The 21076-nt window shown below is 37.0% G+C and overlaps 1 protein-coding gene across 1 annotated transcript in view; it reads right to left on the bottom strand.

Annotated features, from left to right (window-relative positions):
* The window catches only part of NECAB1 (N-terminal EF-hand calcium binding protein 1), a 189368-nt gene that overhangs the window by 89593 nt on the left and 78699 nt on the right, over nucleotides 1-21076 (bottom strand). Inside the window, exon 4 of the mRNA XM_027570771.1 lies at nucleotides 12713-12738. Coding sequence (XP_027426572.1) covers nucleotides 12713-12738 — 26 coding nt within the window. The remainder of the gene's footprint in view (nucleotides 1-12712; nucleotides 12739-21076) is intronic.

The following is a 21076-nucleotide window of genomic DNA, read 5'->3' as shown; positions in this document are numbered from 1 at the left end:
TGTTTCTCCTGGGAGACATTTAAGCAAGGTAAGTTCTCCTCATGGTTAAGAATTAATAATGCTACAAAACACAAGGATGGCCTCCTTAGCACCTCCCATGTAATTATTCCTATTATGATTTAATTTTTTTCAACAATCTGGGCAAGCAAAAGGGATGTTTATCACATTTTTCAATTGGTAGAAATAAATAATACATTGGATGTGACAATTAGGAGTATGGAATATAGACTGTTCCCAAACAAGTTGACGTGCAGGAGAGAGAAATGCAAAACCTCATATTTACTGTGTTCTAGACTTTGTCTAGAGTCTAGGTAGTTTTCTGTCTGAAATGACAGATCTGGCCTAACCAAAATTCATAGGAAGTCATATATTGAAAAGACCTAGAACTTTAAGTCACTAGAAAATCATTAGCCCCCACCATTCTTGTGAACTCATCTTGGATGAGCTGTAATTTATTATTGCCTCTCTTTAATGTGCCGTAAGTATTTATGGAATCAAATTGAATGAGAAGAAAACGCAACAAAAAGCTATTTGAGATCACTGGGATAAATTTCAGTATGTTTTATGGAAACTTTAATGCTCAAGATGGAATTATTTGTTGACATTGATACTAATAACAAATGGGAAGTATCATTGAATGATTTATTAGTAAATGTGCAGAAATCATCTGAAAAGAAAAAATTAAAACAGGTGAGCAATAAAACAATTCAAGATTATCATTGTCAAATTATAATTTGTGTACACATGGATTAAAAATGCACGGTAATTTTTAAAAGATTTTATTTATTTGTCAGAGAGAGAGAGAGCACAAGCAGGGAGAGCGGCAGGCAGAGCAGGCAGAGGGAGACTGCTTAGCAGGGAGCCTGATGCAGTACTTTATCCCAGGACCCTGGGAGCATGATCTGAGCCAAAGGCAGATGCTTAACCGACTGAGCCACCCAGGTGTCCCATGCATGGCATATTTTTGACAAATGCACTCCTGATTATGCATTCCTTAAAAAAACATGTGGTGCAAATCATCTCACATAGGGCTTCTTTCAGGAAGGGATTAGTTGGAAAATAAATAAGGAAGCAGATAATCCTTAAATACCTACTTGACAGTAACATTTTAATTCTTGGCTCTGATAATTGATTTTCTGTGAGTGTTGACCAACATATCTGACCTTGTTACCATTATTTGCAATAAATGAAATCCCTGTGAACAAAATTGTTCATGAACTAGCAAGCAGTTAATGTGGTTACAGAATATTAACTTTGACAAAAATAATTAGCAGAATAGAATCCGCACCAAGTTGAAACAAGCAAAATGTATAAAGAAAAATTGAAAACAGTAAAATTGTTAGCATATTTTTAATGTATACAAAGACTCTAAAAAGACCATAATGGGGATTTCAAATGCAAGAAGGCAGAATATATTAAGTGAAAAATAGAATTTGGTGCTTAAAAATAAGGGTTTAAAAAAAAAACATGAGGGAACACCACCTTTTAAAATATTTTCGTAAACAAGAGATCTGAATCAATGAAGGTCCCCTGGAGAGACTATAAATTGCCTTTCCACTGTGAAATCAAGTTTGTGAAGGTACATGCTGATAAAGAACATGAGAAGACAATGAGGTTTTTGAGCTGACACCTATCTAGACTTCCTTCCTTCATTTACTCATCTACCCATTCATCTCAATTATCAAAGCAGTTAGGAAAAAAAAAAAATTACTCCCCAAGCAATATACTGGAACACAAAGAAAATAAGTCTCAGAATAGAGAGAACTACAACACCCAAGCCATGGATAAGGATAAGGGTTATTTTGAGGTGGCACAGGTCAGTGCCACTCAAATTGTTTTACAACTTACCAAGGGGCATGTACCAGGGCAAGTAGGGCTCCAATGAACTCAAAGAGGGAAATTAGATGAAGGAGCCAGAGACATTTAACATGGATAAAAGGAGAGAATCCCCACCCTCCACTTCATGATGGTGAAGGTTCATTTAGTCAATCCAGGACTTAACACCTATTTATTTAGTGCCTTCTGTGTGCCAGATGGGTTATACTAGGAGCCTGGAATACAAAGAAGAGAGAATATTTAAGGAGCCTACAACCAGGTAGGGGAAATAAACATTCCAACAAACAACTGCTATACACATGGTCATTGTTCCAGACAATGGTTCAATAACTCAGGTACAAAATGCAACCAAAGTACAGGGCAAAGCAGGGGACATCCCTGTATTGCCTTGCTCTAGTGGCCAGGGGGCTTACATTTGTGGACCCCATAGGACCATGGAGAAAGAGTTCTTAACTAGGTAGGCTCCCACCCCCATGGCACAGCACAGAGATGGCAGACTGAAACATACCCATAGTCTTTCTGAGAAAAAAGGCCCAGTAGCTTATCTTCATAGCTATGGCCTAAGAGGTAGGCTTGTAATTAAACACGCATCTAGGGGCCAAAAACAATCCTCTCCAGAGACTGGGGAGGCTGGCATCACCATCTATGTGCTCCCTCTTAACCCTACCCCAGGTAATTGGTATCTTTAAAGAAAGGAGCTATGGATACATTTGGCACCAAGGCTTTTGGGGTTGTTGCCGAGAGGGCACATCCCTTGATAGCCTGGCTCTGATGGCCAGCAGGGTTTGTGTTCCTGAATTCAACAGGATCGTAGCAAAGAAAGAAACAGTTCTTAAGTGGCTATTACCCAGGGATCGGTGCAGAGGGAGCAGACAGAAATAACCATCACCTAATCTTCTCCTGAAAGAGGTTGAAAACTATTACCTGAGGGTCTCGTGCTATAGCCTCACTGTCAGTGTTGACTGAGATCCTACCCTTTGGGACACTGACCAGTCTTGTCACATCCTCAATTACTTGGAGCCACTAGAATAAAGTGGGCTACTTGAACAAGATTTGAAGACAACCAAGAGCTAGGGCAGGGTTGAAAGATAAGGTACACTCAGAGCTTTAGAAGTAAGGTACACTCCCTCGAGACTGGAAGAGGTGTTTGTTTTATCTAATGCATAGAAACCAACTCAGAGAGTCAAGGAAAATGAAGAAACAGAGGAATATGTTCCAAATGAAAGAATAAGGTAATATACTTTAGAAAAAAGACATAATAGAGATTAGTGATTTACCTAACAAAGAGTGCAAAATAATGGTTATAAAAATGACTGCCAATTGGAAGAATAAATGAATAAAGTTAGAATTTCACAAAGATACAAAATACAAAGTACCAAATAGAAGTCATTGAATCGAAGAATGCAATAACTCAAGTGAAAAGTACAACAAAGGGCTTCAAAATCAGACTAGATGAACCAGAAGAAAGGATCAGTAAACTCGAAGAAAGGACAGTGGAAATTATCCAATCAGAGCAGCAAAAAGAAAAGGAATGAAAAAAGAGTCAGGAGAGCTTAAGAAACTTATAGGACATCATCAAGAGGACCAACATTCACATTATAGGAGTCCCAGAAAGAGAAGAAAGAGAGAAAGGGGCAGAAATCTTGTTTGAAAAAATAATCGCTGAAATCTTCTCCAACCTGGGGAAAGGAAACAGACATACAGATCCAGGAAACCCATAAACTTCCCACTAAGGTGAAGCCACAGTTAACCTCACCAAGACACATTATAATTAAACTGTCAAAAGTTAAAGGCAAGGAGAGATTTTTAAAAAGAAGAGAAAAACCAACTTGTTAGGTACAAAGGAACCCCTAATAAGACTATCAGCAGATTTTCAGCAGAAATTTGGAGGCCAGAAGAGAGCGGCATGATATATTCAAAGTGCTAAAAGAAAAACACTGTCACCCAAGCATACTCTAGCCAGGAATACGTCCTTCAGAATTGGAGATAGAAATAGTATTCCAGAGCAGCAAAAGCAAAAGGAGTTCGTCACCACTAGGCTGGTCTTACAAGAAATATTAAAGGGACTTCTTTGAGCCGAAATGAAAGGGTACTAATTATTAATAGGAACACACATGAAAGTGTAAATCTCACCGGTAAAGGTAAATGTATAGTAAAATTCAGAATAATCTCATGTTAGAAAGGTGGAGGGTTAATCACTTATAAAGCTAGTATGAAGGTTAAAAGACAAAAGTATTCAAATAATGATAACTACAGTAATTTGTTACCAGATACACAAGATAAAATATATAAATTGTGACATCTATAACAAAAAACGTTTCACAGGGGTGAGGGAATAAAATTGTGGAGTTTTAGAGTGTGTTCAAACTTAAGTTGTTATCAAGTTAAAACAGACTGTTATAAATTGTTTTATGTAAGCCTCATGGTAACCACAAAGCAAAAACCTACAGTAGACACACACACACACACACACACACACACACACACACACACACCCTCACCCATACACACAGAGAAAAAACTGAAATATACCACTACAGAAAAACATCAAATCACAAAGGAAGAAAGAGAAAAAGGAACAGAGGAACTACAAAACAGTCAGGAAACAATCAACAATACATAAAAAAGCACATATGTATCAATACTTACTTTAAATGTAAATGGACTAAATTCTCCAAAAGACAGAGTGGACGGATGGATTTAAAAAATCCATCTATATGCTGCCAACAAGAGACTCATTTAAAATATAAGGACACAGACTGAGTAGAAACCAAAAGAAAGCTAGAGTAGCTATACTTATATCAGATAAAATAAACTTTAAGACAAAGATTATAAAAAAAGATAAAGAAAGCTATTGCATAATGATAAAGGGTCAATCCACCAAAAGAATATTACATTTGTAAATATATATGCACATAACATAGGAGCACTTAAATATATAAGGCATATATTAGCAGTCTTAAAGACAGAAATAGAAATACAATAATAGTAAGGGACTTTAATATGCCACTTACATCAACAGATCATTCAGACAGAAAAATCAATAAAGAAACAATGGTCTTAAATGACACATTAGACCAAACGGACTATGTATACACACATACATATGTACGTACATACATACACATACACACACATTCCATCCAAAAGCAACAAAATACAAATTCTTCTCAAGTACACAAGGAACATTCCTCAGGATAGGTCATATGTTAGGTCACAAAACTAGTCTTAATAAATTTAAGAAGACTGAAATTATACCAAGCATCTTGTCTGACCACAATGGTATAAAACTAGAAATCAATTACAAGATGAAAACAAAAATTCACAAATATGTGGAGATTAAACTACCTGCTTCTGAACAACCATGAATCAAAGAAGAAATCAAAAGAGAACGCCCAAAACATCTTGAGACAAATGAAAGTGAAAATACGACATACCAAAACTTATGGGATGTAGCAAAAGCAGTTCTAAAAGGCAAGTTCATACACCTAAATGCCTACCTACATCAAGAAACAAGAAAGATCTCAAATAACCAACCCTCTGTGTACCTCAAGAAACTAGAAAACAAATAAAAAAATAAATGATGCCCAAAGTTAGTAGAATGAAGGTATTAACAAAGATCAGAGCAGAAATAAATGAGAGACCAAAAAGACAATAAATCAATGAAAGTAAAAGCTGGTTTTTTGAAAGATAAAATTGACAAACATTTAGCTAATTCACCAAGAAACAAAAAAGAGGACTAAATAACAGAAATGAAAGAGACATTACAATTGATAAAATAGAAATGCAAAGGAACATAAGAGACTACTATGAACAACTATATACCAACAAGCAGGACAACCTAAGAGAAATGGATAAATTCCTAGAAAAGAAATACACAACCTACAAAGACCAACTCATGACAAAATAGAAAATCTGAATAGACCAATTACTAGTAAGAAAATTGATTCAGTAATCAAAAACTTCCCAAACAGAAGTCCAGGACCAAATGGCTTCACTGGTGAATTCTACCAAACATTTAAAGAACAATACCAATCCTTCTCAAATTCTTCAAAAAAAAAAAAAAATGGTAAAAGAAGGACTATTTCAAAACTCACTTTATAAGGCCATATCATCCTCCTACCAAAACCAGACAAGGACACTACAAGAAAACTACAAGTCAGTATCCCTGATGAACACAGATGCAAAAATCCCCAACAAAATATTAGCTAACTGAAATCAACAATACATTAAAAGGATCATACACCATCAAGAAGACTTTTTCCAGAGATGCAAGGATGGTTCAACACCCATAAAAATCAATCAAGCATTTGACAAAATTCCATGCCCATTCGTGATAAAAATTCTCAAAGTGTGTATAGAGGGAACATATCTTAACATAATAAAGGACAAATATGACAAGCCCACAGCTAACATCATATCAGTGCTGAAGAGTTAAAACTTTTCCTCTAAGATCAGGAAGAAGACAAGACCACTTTTATTCAACATAGTATTGGAAGTCTGAGCCAAAGCAAGTAGGCATGAAAAATAAAAGTTATTCAAATCAGAAAGGAAGGGTAACTCACTATTTGACAGGATATTATATATAGAAAACCCTAAAGACTCAACTAAAAAACTGTTAGAATAAACAAATTCAGTAAAGTTACAGGATACAAAATCAATATATAAAAATCAGATGCATTTCTGTACACTAATAATGAACTACTAGAAGATAAAAGAAAAATCCCAGTTTTAATAGCATTTAAAGAATACCTAAGAATAAATTTAACCAAGGAAGTAAAAAAATCTGCACACAACCTATAAAAACTGTAATATATTGATGAAAGAAATTGAAGACAAGTGAAAAATCAGTCTGTGCTCAGGGATTGGAAGAGTATTGTTAAAATGTCCATATTATCCAAAGCAATTTACAGATACAATTCAAACCCTATCAAAATTCAAACGGCATTTTTCAGAAATAGAAAAAACAATCCTAAAATGTGTATAGAATCACAAAAGATCCCAAATAGCAAAAGCAATTTTGAGAAAGAACAAAGCTGAAGGGTATCATGCTTCTCAATTTAAAGTTATATTACAAGCTTCTCAATTTAAAGTTATATTTAAAGTTATAAAAACAGTATGCTACTGGCATAAAAAGACACAAAGACCAATAGAACAAAACAGCCTAGAAATAAACCCATGCATATATGGTCAATTAATTTATGACAAAGGAGCCAAGATAAACAATGGGAAAGGGCAGTCTTTTTAATAAATGGTACAAGGAAACCTGGACAGCTATATGCAAAAGAAAAAAAAAATTGAGACCCTATCTTTCACCATACACAAAAATCAACTTAAATTGGATTAAAGATTTAGATTTAGGGCCTGAAACCATATAACTCCTAGAGGAAAACATAGATGGTTAGTCCCTTGACATCAGTCTTTGCAATGATTTTTTTTGGATCTGACACCAAAAGCAGAGGCAACAAATTATAAACAAACACATGGGACTACACCAAACTAAAAAGCTTCTGCAAAGCAAAGGAAACAAAAACAAATGAAAATGCAACCTACCGAATAGGAGAAGATATCTGCAAATCCTACATCTGGTTAAGTGGTTAATATCCGAAATATATGAAGAACTTATACAGCACAATAGCAAAAACAAAAAACCAAAATGGACAGAGGACTAGAATAGACATTTTCCCAAAGAAGACATATGCATGGAAAATAGGTACATGAAAAGGTGTTCAACATAGCTAATCATCAGAGAATTGCAAATTGAAAGCACAATGAGATAGCAACTGTTAGAATGTGGATTATCAGAAGGCCAGTAGGTAAGTGTTGGTGAAAATGTGGAGAGGCGCGCCCAGGTGGCTTAGTCGTTAAGCGTCTGCCTTCAGCTCAGGTCATGATCCCAGGGTCCTGGGATCGAGCCCCGCATCAGGCTCCCTGCTCAGCAGGAAGCCTGCTTCTCCCTCTCCCACTCCCCCTGCTTGTGTTCCCTCTCTTGCTGTGTCTCTGTCAAATAAATAAATAAATAAATAAGTCTTTTAAAAAAAATGGAGAAAAGGGAACCTTTGTATACTGTTGGTGGGAATGTAAATTGGCACAGTCACTATAGAAAACTTTCATTGATTTATTGTCTTTTTGGTCTCTATTTCATTTATTTCTGCTCTGATCTTTGTTAATACCTTCATTCTACTAACTTTGGGTATCATTTGTTTTTTTAAGTTCTTCTTACAAGACAAACTGTGTAGTGATGGATGTTAAGTAGACTTACTGTAGTGATCATTTCATAATATAAACAAATATCAAATCATTGTTATATACCTGAAATTAATGTTATGTGGATTAGATCTCAAATCACACACTGCAGTACCCTACTGTGAAATAAAGATATTTTTGGATTAATCATCCCCCCCCCCAAAAAAAATTTCAGGTCAAAGAATGCTGAAGTCCTTCTGCAGGGAATCAGAGACAGCTTCACAGAGCAGGCCTGGGCTCAGAGCTTTATTTCACATGTGCCCCAAAGGGTCAGAGTGAAGCCAAGCAGGAGTGAAGATGGGGACACCCCCTCAGGGTGACATCTATCCCTTCAACTCACTATCTACAGAGCACAGATAAAATGCTGAATATTTGCATGGTCTCAGGACAGTCCCCAAAGAATCCATTATATGTGGAACTCTTTTTACATCTTTTGCGCGTAGGGTACTTTTTCTTAAAGTCTATAATATGATTTGATATAGTATCAAAAGACAAAATAAAAAGAGTTGCCTTGTTCTGTGTGGGGAAAAAAGTAAAAACTCTTGTCCTCGGAGAACTAGAATAATTTCCTGGAGAGATCTACTTTTATTGAAAACTGCATGTGAGTTCCATGGGCAAGAGCAAAGCAGAATTGTACAGCACATATGGAAATGTGTGACAACCAATTCTCATCAGTTTAAGTGAAGAATCTTTGAACGGTAAGAGTCTGAACGTTGTTTTTTAAGAGAATAGAGCATGATTTATAAACAGACTTATTCGACAAGTTGCCTATCAGAAAGCAAATTATCTCCTCGTGGAAATTCAATGCAACATCTTTGCTAATAATATGCTAACCAAAGGTTAGTTTCTCCCTTCCCTACTGTACTTAACTGGTGGTGTCACATCACCAAGTTTTGTTTTCCTAGACTGCCTCTTAATCCTCCAGGTGGTTGTGTTTTCAGGTTTGGCCTAAGAATTTCAAGTCAGAACCAAAGCCCCATACCCTCCACCAAGGCCACACTGGGACCTGATCTCACAAAGCATTCTCATGAGTTTAGATGAAAATCCTACAGTACGTACCTCCCTATAGCTTCCCAAGCAGTATACTAGATGGGGAGGAAAATACTGAGATGACAGAGAACAGAGAGGTGGGGAGAACACCCATGCTCTGAATAGAGATGTCAGTTCGGAATCTAAGAATGTGGGTTATTTTGAGAGAATGAATATCAGTGTCATGCAAAATGTTTTACATCTCTTTTTTGGCAATTTTTTTTTTTTTTTTTTTTTAAGTAGGCTCCACAGCCAGCATGGAGCCCAACGCAGGGCTAGAGCTCACAACCCTGAGATCAAGTCCTGAGCTGAGACTGAGTCAGCCAGGTTCCCCTCTTTTTTGGTGATTTTATAAATGTGCCAGGTAGCCACAGTTCTAATAGTCTGGAAGAGGAATAGTGACTTCTGATTTTCCAGCATTCAACTTGGCTGGCAAAGGTACCTCTCAGCACTGCCCAGGGGTCACACTAAGGTCATTTGTTCAGCCTCTATCCTTCAGCTCTGGGTTGGGTCAGGAACATTATAATTTTACTCCTGATAGATTTTAGATCACAGCTAAAGATGGAATGAACAGAAAACCAAAGACTCAAAGCTAGAGTTCAAACACATAAACCTAGTTGTAAGTAAGTTATATACTGACTGATAAGATATGGCCTAAAGCTTCTATTTGGGCAGGCCTCCCTAATTATGGGAAGAGTGAATGACGTGGCATGCCTCAACACTGCTGGTGGGAGTGCCAACTGAAGAATCTTTGGCCAAGTAATTATACCTAAGGCATCTACCATATAGAACAACTCATACAAGAGTATGACTATAACACAAATGAAGATATTTACTTCAATGCTGTTTGTCCAAGTGAAAAGTTGGAAACAACCTGAAAATCCACAAAAAAGGATGTGATTGAAAAAAATGAAGGTAAATGCAGCACATGTGCAGCCTTTCTAATAAAACGAACAGTGTGCAGCTGTACTGATCATATAGTATGATCTCACTGTTGGAAAAATTATCTATCATAGCATATGTATGATGTCAATTTATGAATAAAAACATCTGGAAGGAGATGCTCCAAGCAATTAGCAGCAGAGATTAGGGAAAAAGGGGAGAGGGGGGAAAAGGCGACTGACATTCCATCTTAAATGCCTATGTAATTCTGTATTATTAAATTTTAAAAACTAAGTATTATTTTCATAACTAAATCTTTATTTTAATAGCTTTTGATTTCTAGGTCCATAATTTAGCAAAAGAACAAACTAAGTAAAAGCAACAGAACGAAAGTTTTAGATACCTGGACCTTTTAACTGCTTCTATGAAAGAGCACATGAAATCTGCTTTCCATACTGATCAAGTGCCATTCCTCCCATGCACAAGGGAGAATTTGTGTAGGGTGTGAGTTGACAGATTTTACTTGCTTGCACTAAAGCATTTGGTTTTGATTAGAATCCAACTGAAATATTTGCTTTATATTTACAAAATAACAAGACATGAAACTATACTCTGGAAATTAAAATGCATATTCTTGAACAGAGAGGGGGAGGGTTATAATATATGATTGGGAGTACAATCACTGGGTTTAAAAATGCAGAGCAATTTGGTTGCATTAAAACCCCATATACTAGGGTTGCCTGGGTGGTTCAGTCAGTTAAGCATCTGCCTCTTGATTTCAGTTCAGGTCATGATCTCAGGGTCTTGAGATCAAGCCCCACATCATGCTCTGACTCAGAGTGGAGGTTGCTTGGGATTCTCTCTCTCTGTCCCTGTCTCTCTCCCTCTGCCCCACCCCCTCCCCCAGCTTGTATGCATGTTTTCTTAAAAAAAAAAAAAAAAAAAACACCCCATATACTAGTTCCCTACTATGTGGAAAATCATAGTCAAAGCTTTTTCCAGTAAATGCAGAGTAGGTTCCTAATCTAGTTCTATTATTATAGAAACAAATTAAACATTTTTTTGTAGAGGATTAAGTGAAGATACACAATCATACTAAGAGAGGATAATGTAATATGCCTTAGTGACAATACATAAGCAACATAGCAAATAAAGAACCACTAAATGTCTTATGTTAAAAGCCCTTAGAACAGTGTGCTTTCTCATGAGCCATGCCTACCCAGGCAAAGTTGAGTAGAAAACAAAAAGAATTATCTGGATGATTTGAGGAGAGCATTACTTTGGCCTGACCTATCCAGACACTTGAGGCAAATGGGTCTCCCAACCTCACAAAATTATCGAGATAATCTTCTCAGTTCTTTATCTCCCCACTTCACTGGCAGGTACCATCTGCACATGGATGAGAATGGACCACACTTGACCTTTATAGTAATTGCTATTCTTTAGAAAGCCTGGTGGCCATAGTCCCCACAGGTCCTTTGGCCCACTTGGCACAGTTTAATACCCGTGTGTGGATGGGTCATGGTTGGATTATGTGTAGAAGCAGGTCAGGATTTTCCCGGTTTTTCTTTATTAGTGTTTCATAATTAACAAAATCATGACCTGCTTTGGTACCAGGAACCTTGCTTCTGCGTAAACAACTTGCTCTTCAGCTGGATTCTTTTCACTGAATAGGAGAGAGACACTATACAGGAACAGAAAGTGTTTTAGGACCACTGGAAAATTGGAAAGCCTATGGTGATTATCATATTTGTGTTGTTCAGAGTTACTGAAACCTTGTGTTCTGATATTTTTTTCTGACATAACCTCACTCAGTGTCACTCTACCATTTAATGAAATGAAAGATAACCACTCTTGTATACTCTAAAATGGACTTTGTGATGATTTGGTAAACTTTAAATTTGTAAGACTTAGAAGATGTTCAGGAAGCACCTGTGACTTCAATTAGGAGTTTCAGAGAATCTCATCTGTAAAATTATTTTTAAAAAACCTAGACAATAAAATCAATAAAACTTGGACAAGGTGTTATACAATTACCTTAAAACATAAAACTTAAAACCTCCTAGCGTTCAGAGAAATATAGCTGTTTCACACTAAATAGTCTCAGAATGCTTCATAATTTTTTCATAACAAAAAACAAATTGCAGAAATGTTGGCCTTTTCCACATTCCTAGCCTTTGACTTTTGTTTCCAACCATGAGGATGAAGAAAATAAATGAAGAGGCTTCAAGTCAGGAATCTGTAGAAATTCCTCTCTACTGAAACTCGTTTTGCAAGTGACATTTAACATTCCAGAACTGTTTAGGGAGACATGGAACAAAGTTGTTTTTATATGTCAAAGGGGTCAATTTTGCAAAAACAGTAGTAAAGGCAACATACTTGAAGAGAATAATGAAGTTGTATTAGACACCAATGTAAAAATATATTCAAACTAGGGGAGAATTTGCTATTGTTAAACTAATTGTACCAAGTGCAAAATAATTCTTCTCTATGAACAAATTAATGAGCCCCAACTCTTTCTCCACTGAAACACATGCTTGAGTAAAACTCACAGATGAAGATAAATCCCTTGAGATCTCAATTATCTTTTACTATATTCCAAATCTAGGACATTAACTTCAGGGTATGTAGAAATTTAAATAAGATGATGTTCTTTTTCATCCTAAAACAAGTAGTGAGTTTGATTGCTCACCCCTCCCCCCAAAATACCACAACTTACCACAGAGTTCTTCTGTGTCAAGATTGCTGAAAAGAAAAAAAATTGTTGTTACTTTGGTAATATTTAAGTAGTTAAATACTTACAGTTATTCCCCCAATCTATAGTACTATATTAATAGATGATATGTAGTTATGGTATTTCTCTTATATATTCTACATTGCTTAAATAGTCATGTGAACAATGATTACATCAGATTCCATCTCTGAGCAAATAATTCCCGGGGTTTGTGTTTCCCCCAGTATCATGCTGGGGAATACTGCCTAATTGTGAAGAACATAGACTCTGGAGCCAGAATGCCTGAGTTCAAATCCTGACTCTACCATTTACCACTCATGTGACCCTGAACTGACTTTGCATCCCAGGGCTCAGTTCCTCAATCACAAGATGGGGATAATAAGTTCTGTTTCATATGAATGCAATAGGACGTAAATGGGTTAATACATATAAAGCAGTTAAAAGAGTGACACAAAATAAGCACTCAATAAATGTTAACTATCAGGATTTCTGACTTGGTAGAACTGCTAGAACTTCCATATCTAAACTCAACCTATGAGGTAAGTTTGACTCCATGCCTTTTTGGAATGATTTCTGACACATAACAAAGAGTTACATGGCTTAATACTTACATGTAAACAATAGTTACCTCTTACTCTTATTGAAGATAAATATAGAATAGCAGATGAAATATTAGCAGATATAATACATTCCTATTAGAATAATGTCTTGACCATGGCAGGCATGGTATAGGAATGCAAGAATGGTCCAAAATCAAGCAATAAATCAACCTAAGATTACATTATAACTTAGAGGAGAAAACTCCTATTTAACACTAGATGGGAATTTAATAAAATTCAACACTCACTCCTAATTTTAGAAAGTTTAAATGAAATCGGAATAAAAGTAAACGTCTTAAAGATTATAAAGACTTACTAAAAGTCAACTGCAAACATCAACTAACTGAAAATCTTTGATTTTATTCAGCTGCCACACGTGAAAACGCAATGTAAGTAACTGTCATAATTCAGTCCTCCTCTATGTGGCAGTCAGGGCTGCTGGGCTGGAGGGGTACTCAAACGCTGGGTCTTTTTACCAGTTCCATCACTAGCTGTAATATAATCTTAACTTCAGTATTTTATCCTCAGACACTGAATATTTGATCTTGGATAAAGGACATCTCCTCACTTAAGCAGGTCTTTCTGTAAAGTATTTGCCACCAGACAGAATACATAAAACCTTCTGCAGTAGTTTTGGTGTGGGTTTCTACTCATTCATTCATTTTTCCCACAGGCATTCACTGCTATGTACTAGGCACTGTTCTAACTGCCACAGATGGATCAGGTTGCAACAGATACTGAGATGAGTAAGTCTGATCACTAGTCTCTAGCAGCTGGATTTAGAGATAGACTTCTACAGTAAATAATTAAAATGTGATAAAATAGTTGCTATGGGTTAAGTGGCTAATTGCAAGGTTATCAGGGACTACAGAGGATGAAATTTTGAGGCTAAGTCTCAAGGGTTAAATAGGAGTAGAAAAGGCAGACAAAGGAAGAACATTCCAGTCAGAAGAAACACTATTTGCAATAAAAGTTATGAATGCGAGGAGTAGTTCTTTTGGCTGGAACATAGATCATTAATGAAGAAATGGGACTAAACAATGAAAAAGCCTCACGTGATCATCTAAAAAGTTTCTATGTTCTCTTGTCAACTTAGAGTCACAGAGGATTTTAAAGAAGGGGAGTGACATCATCAGATTTAGACTTCAGGAAGGTCACTAACTGCTGAGTGGAGGTTAGGCAAAAAGAGTGTGGAAAAGAGGCCAAGAGAACAGTCTGGACATTATTACTATAGTCTGGGCCAGTTGATCCCAGATTGGGGTATACGACCCAAGGAAGGTGCAAGGCCATCCAATGGGGGCAAGAAGAAACACCTGGACATCACACACACACTTTTAAATTTTATTTTGAAATAATTGCAAACTACAAAAAAAAAATGTGCCCTTCACCTAACCATCCCCCAGTTGTCAACATTTTATTTCACTTATCACATTCTTTTTCTGTTTGTTTCTTCAAATCATTTGATTGTACATTGCTGATAATGATATCCCTTTTCCCCTAAATACTTCAGTGTGTACTTTCTACAGATAAGTATGTTCTCTTACATACAAGTGAGGAAATTAATATCGATTCAATGCCATTATAAAATCAAGCAGTTCCCAGGGCGCCTGGGTGGCTCAGTCGTTAAGCGTCTGCCTTCAGCTTGGGTCATGATCCCAGGGTCCTGGGATCGAGCCCCACATCGGGCTTCCTGCTCTGCGGGAAGCCTGCTTCTCCCTCTCCCACTCCCCCTGCTTGTGTTCCTGCTCTCGCTGTGTCTCTGTCAAATAAATAAATAAAATCTTTAAAAAAATAAAATCAAATCAAGCAGTCCTCAAATATCTTTATTTATATTTAACCTTACATTTTTTCCATTTCTTTTTGCGTAATTTTACAGTGTATAAGTATTAATACAGTGGTGCATACATAGGATTTGATTTGTAAGTCTTCACATATCAAGATTTCAAGCCAAAATGCACTACCTAATATGGGAGCTTGATCGGAGATATAGGACGAATAGGCAGTGATGGGGAGAGGGGCAAAAAGAACAGACAGATGTGAAGGATTTTGAGGTAAAACCATCAAAGCTTGGAATCTTATTGGATTCAGAATTAGATCACTTAGACATTTTTAGTATCATTTCAAACATTTTGGTCATTAAAACTTACATGTCATTTCCTAATCTTAGTGTTTCCATAGAACTTCAGACTTGGAAAAGGACATTAAAGTTCACTTTGTTTTTGTATTTTCCTCAGAATGGTTCACAGGTTCATAATGAGATTTTTAATTTCAAAGGAATGAACAGTCCAATCCATTATGAAAATTGAATTACATGGAATATATCGTAAAACATAGCTCAGAGTTGGGGTGCCTGGGTGGCTCAGATGGTTGAGTGTCTGCCTTTGGCTTAGGTCATGATCCCAGGATCCTGGGATCGAGCCCCACGTCCGGTTCCTGGCTCAGCGGGGAGCCTGCTTCTCCCTCTCCCTCTGCCTTTCCCTTTGCTCATGCTCTCTTTCTCTCTGTATCTCTGTGTCTCAAATGAATAATTAAAAAAATCTTAAAAAAACCACATAGCTTAGAGTAATTTGCATGACATTAGTTCTACATATTCCTTAATAAAAGGCTATGTTCATAAAGTACTATAATGATCCCCTCAAACATTCCTTTATTTAACTGTTTCTGTGCTATGTTGTTTGTTGTGCATAGTAAAGCATGGTTCTTTTAATAGTAGACTTACATGGGTGAATTCTATAGAACTGATTTCTTACGAGATAGCTCCATCCTGTAGTAACACAGGATTGTAAAGGTATATTAAGCCATAGATAAGCCTACAGTATATCTGAGTGTGTGATATTGTTCTGCTTCTTTTCATGTTTATAGTAAGAAAAGCTATAATCTTTTAGCTATGCCATTTTTTTTTAAAAAAAGAAAGCTAAATGGAAAGAATAAATGCTAGTCACATAGTAAACATTCTTACTGAAAACAGAACCAGAGGGGTGTTACTATCAGAATGCATTCCCAGACGCCAAGGAGGGATAAAGAACAAAGACATTCACTGCAGCCTGACTGACAATTGTGAGGGGGAGAAATGGAAACAAACTAAGTGCTCATTAGCTGAATTAACTAAGCAAACTGCATATCATTAGATAATCATTAAAATGTATCTAAAGAGTTGTCAATAGCTTGAAAAAAGCTTATGTTTAGAAGTTATGTAAAAATGTGAAACCCGATATAAATAGTATATATAGAATCAAAAAATGCATATGTTTAGGACTTGGGGAAAAAGTAACAACCAATAGCAGGTCACATTGCTTGTGGATGCTAGGACTTTGGGTGGGTTTGCTTTTGCCCTCTTTACAGTTTTCCAAATCTTTGGTTTCTCTTATTACAAGGTTTCATTTATAATGGGGGAAAAAGCAAACTTTGTGATTACAAATAGAATGAATCAGGAAAAGATGTGAAGCATAAAAGATAAGGTTCTTATTATTTAACTTATGAATCTACTTGGTACAAATTACAATATATCTGTCAGTTTGGACCTATCACTCAATTTTGCAAAAAGCACCACTCAGACACTCCAAGTGTAACAAGGACACAACATACACTCAACACCACTCATTTACAAGTCTTAGGGGCAGCTAAAGTTGTTTTGTCTTGATTCTTCTGTGTCAGGCACTGTTCGTTCTGAACTGCTCTCCTGAGAAGTAGGTTTACTGTCAAGAAAAGAGAAACTATCTGGGAAGGGCAGACTGATTTCTACTTGGGATTTCAGAATCTTTCTAACACAACCTTTTAGAAGCCAGCTCTCAATTCCAGGGTCCACCTCAAAACAATTTTAGCTTCACATGAACATTCTTAGTCATCTCTGAAGTATTTTTCAATGCACTCATCTGTGTTTGCTCTATAAATAAGAACACAGGCTTAGGACTTCCTTACTGAAAAACCCTACCATTCTCAACTCTTTCTTTGCTTCTGATTATATTCAAGATTTTTAGCTACTTCTTCAAAATTACTATTGTGGATCTAAACAGGAAACTTTAGAGTCTAAGTCCTACTTCACATTCTACTGAGCTTCCAGTTCATCACCGGCCAGTCTGAATATTACCAGTGCAAACAGGTTTTTTCTTCAGTTGGCAAAACAGTTTGCTAAACACTGCTAAGCTGCCTAATAACCTGAAGGAGTTAATTTTGGCTTATGACGATGTTTACTTCTAGACAGTATTTGAGGCAAGGAGAATGTGACTCAGTGAGCAACACACTTAGCTACTCCCTATGCTTAGTTACTCCCTGATGGGAGCACTGTAGCGATGCCCACATTGGTTTATTGGCAGATTAGCAGGCTGGCTAAGTCACAGATATGCTCAGCCATCATAGTGTTCATTTTACAAAAGAATATTATGATCTTCCAATTCACTAAGAATGATCTGAGCAGAATATCTTTCCATCATCATCAGAACAAATGTGTTCATTTAGTTCTGACACACCAAACAAAACAACATTAATGAAAATCAACAGAAGCCATACTGGGAGATCAGAAGAATGATAAAGGCCCTGACCTTGCAAATATGTTGGAATAGTTTTTAATTCCATGAAGTAGATCTGTAACTGGTCATAGAGAGTCTGGTCATATAAGAATCTGTCCCTCCAGTGGAGGGGGGACAGGACAGATTGTGAGAAAGATGAGGGTCTAGAATGGGATGTGTCTCCTCTGATAGAGTAGATGCTGTAGATACAAACTACGTTGAGGCGAGCTCTCTCAGCTGAGACACCTCCATCTAAAGGACTACAGTGACAGAATGGTGGCCAAAGGGATTTCCGGGACAGATTCTATTCAGCTATCCCCACAGGTAGGGGAAAGTTACTCTAGTCACCAGACCGCAGACCCAAGAGATAGCATGAATGCAGGTCCCCGCTTGTAGAAGAACAGTGATACCACAGAGGTTATCAAACAGGGGCTTGGACTGTGCAATGAGCCAAGAAAACCAGAAGCAGGAGAGAAATGGAGATTGCTCTTTCTAAACATTGAAATTTTTTTCCAGTGTAAAATGATTACCACAATCAAGTTAACTAATTCATCCATTACTTCACATGATTACTATTTTTTTTTTTTAGATTGGTTCTTATAATCAAGACAAATAGTTGTCAGAAGCAAGGTAATACGTAAGGCCAAGCTATCAACATAGTGTTACAGGACATGGAGTAAACACTGGTAAGAGCTCTGTAAATTCCTTGTGCTGAAGGCCAAAACTGTTCCTAGAACCTAGAGTGGGTCAGAGCCTGTGATGATAGGTGAAAGGGTCCTAAGTATATGGGAAAAGAGTGTTACAGAGTTGTAGTAGACAGTGTTTGGCAAGCAGCTGGCTTGAAGTGTGGGCTTAGAGTTTATCGTGATCAGAACAGACTTCGCATTTGGGTGTCCTCTATAGGGGGGACTTACAGGAGGTACCACAAACAGGAATCTGAACCTTGCTAATACTGGGACCGATTAAGGTCAGACTACTTTCACACATAAACACAATGTCTCATGTGAGACACAAAAATGGAATTGGAAAGTCATTCTGTTTTTTTAGGTCAAAAGCTAATCATGTACTCATCCAAGACATAGTAAACATTTTCTATGTGCATTGTGCTGGGCTGCCTTGTGTCCCCCAAGAAGGTTTGTTCAAGTTTTAAACCCAATATCTATGCATACGGTCTTGTTTGGAAATAGGATCCTTGCAGATATAATCAAGTTAAGAGGAGGTCATACTGGGCTAAAGTTGACCCTAACCTGGTGATGGGATCTGTAGAAGGGAAGGGAGGTTTGGATTCAGAGACAGGGAGAAGAGGCCCTATGAAGATGGAGGCAGAGGCTGGAGTGATGTTGCTGTGAGTCAGGAACACCAAGGACTTCTGGCAACCACCAGCAGCTGGAAGAAGAAAGGAAGAATTCTCCCCTGGAAACTTCGGAAAAAGCATGGCATGCCAACAGCTTGATGTTAGACTTCTAGCTTCCAGGATAGATTTCTGTTGTTTTAAGCTACCCAGTCTGTGGCACTTTGTCACTGCAGACCTAGGAAGCTAATACGTGTTTTACCACAGGCTGTCATAGGTTCCAAAGTCATACACGCAAAATAACACCATCTTTTCATTTCTGTGTCAATTTCGTAGCCCTTGAACATTTAGTGAACCAAAGAGCTGGTTTGAAAGTTGGCAGTTACTATACTGAATTAGATGAAGTTTGGGAATTCCAAATGAAAGCTTATGGTACCCTAAAGAGTCAAATACGGGGAAAATAAAAATAATTTTAAAAAATGAAGAATTCAAAGTAAAATAACGACATATCTGGAGTACTTGGTATACGCTGGGTTCGATGTTGAGAGCTTTACCTGGTGTATCTCACTTCCTGCAACTCTGATTTCATGATTCCCCATTGTACAAGGAGGGGACTAGGCCTTAGGTGAGGTTCAGTCACACATCTGAGGTCACACATCTAATGAGTGGCAGGCCCAGGATTCAAACCTAGGTATGTTTAACTCAAGAATGCTCTTAACCACTAGATATAGGAATCCTGGACTCAATAATAAATATTTGGTGTCATCAGCATAAGGGGGCACTCAAAACCATAGGAATAGTCAAACTACATAGTGTTTGTAGTTTGTAGTAGGAGCCATGGACGAACCTTCATTTGGATTCTTCAATCTAAAACACGTCATCACACCCACCAAAGTGAGGACAGTGATCTCTCCAACTGGCTTTTCCTCCACTGAACTCTGAGGTCACACAAGGGCAGATAATTTAACCCACTTACTGTATAACAAATATTAAAAATAGGAACTGACACAAGGCACGAACCAGATTAATACTTTTTGAACTGAATCCTAGAGATGGCCATTGTCTAAAACCCCAGTAGAGAATAATCCCAATTTGTGATGAAAAAAAAAATTAAGAACCTGTGAATATATTTAACCAAGGACGTAAAAGATCTCTACGCTGAAATCTCTAAGACATTGATGAAAGACACTGAAGACACAAATAAGAGCAAGATAGTCTGTGCTCATGAATTGGAAGAATATTAATGTGTCCATACTACCCAAAGCAATCTACAGATTCAAAGCAATTCCTATCAAAATTCCAATGCCGTTTTTCAGAAATAGGAAGAATAATCCTAAAATGTGTATGGAACCAGAAAAGACCCAGAATAGCCAAAGCAATCTTGAGAATGAAGAATAAAGCTGGGGGAATCATGCTCCCTGATCTCAAACTATATATATTACAAATCTATAATAAAACAGTATGTTATTGGCATAAAAACATGCATCAATGGAACAGATTAGAAAACCCAGAAATAAATCCATGAATATACACAGTCAATTACTGTCAAACGTGGCAAGAATACACAATGGGGAAAAGAGTCTCTTTAATAAATGGTGATGGGAAAACTGGACAGCCACATGCAAAGAATGAAACTGGGCTCTGGTCTTACACCGTATACAAAAATGAACTCAAATTGATTAAAGACTTAAATTTAAAATGAAATTAAAGACTTAAATTTAAGACCTTCAACAATAAAACTCCTTGAGGAAAACATAGTGGGGGTAAGCTCCTGGCTATTGGTCTTGGAAAGGACTTTTTTTGGATTTGACACTAAAAGCAAAGGCAACAAAAGCAAAAATAAACACGTGGGACCTATCAAGCTAAAAAGCTTTTTCCACAGCAAAGGAAACAATGAAAAGCCAAGCTATGGAATGGTAGAAAATATTTGTTAATTGTATATCTGATAAGCAGT

Source organism: Zalophus californianus, chromosome 4 (genome assembly GCF_009762305.2).
Source record: "Zalophus californianus isolate mZalCal1 chromosome 4, mZalCal1.pri.v2, whole genome shotgun sequence".
In the NCBI taxonomy this organism is placed as follows: domain Eukaryota; kingdom Metazoa; phylum Chordata; class Mammalia; order Carnivora; family Otariidae; genus Zalophus; species Zalophus californianus.
Note: the sequence above shows the minus strand (reverse complement) of the source record. Positions and strands in the feature narration are given on the sequence as shown.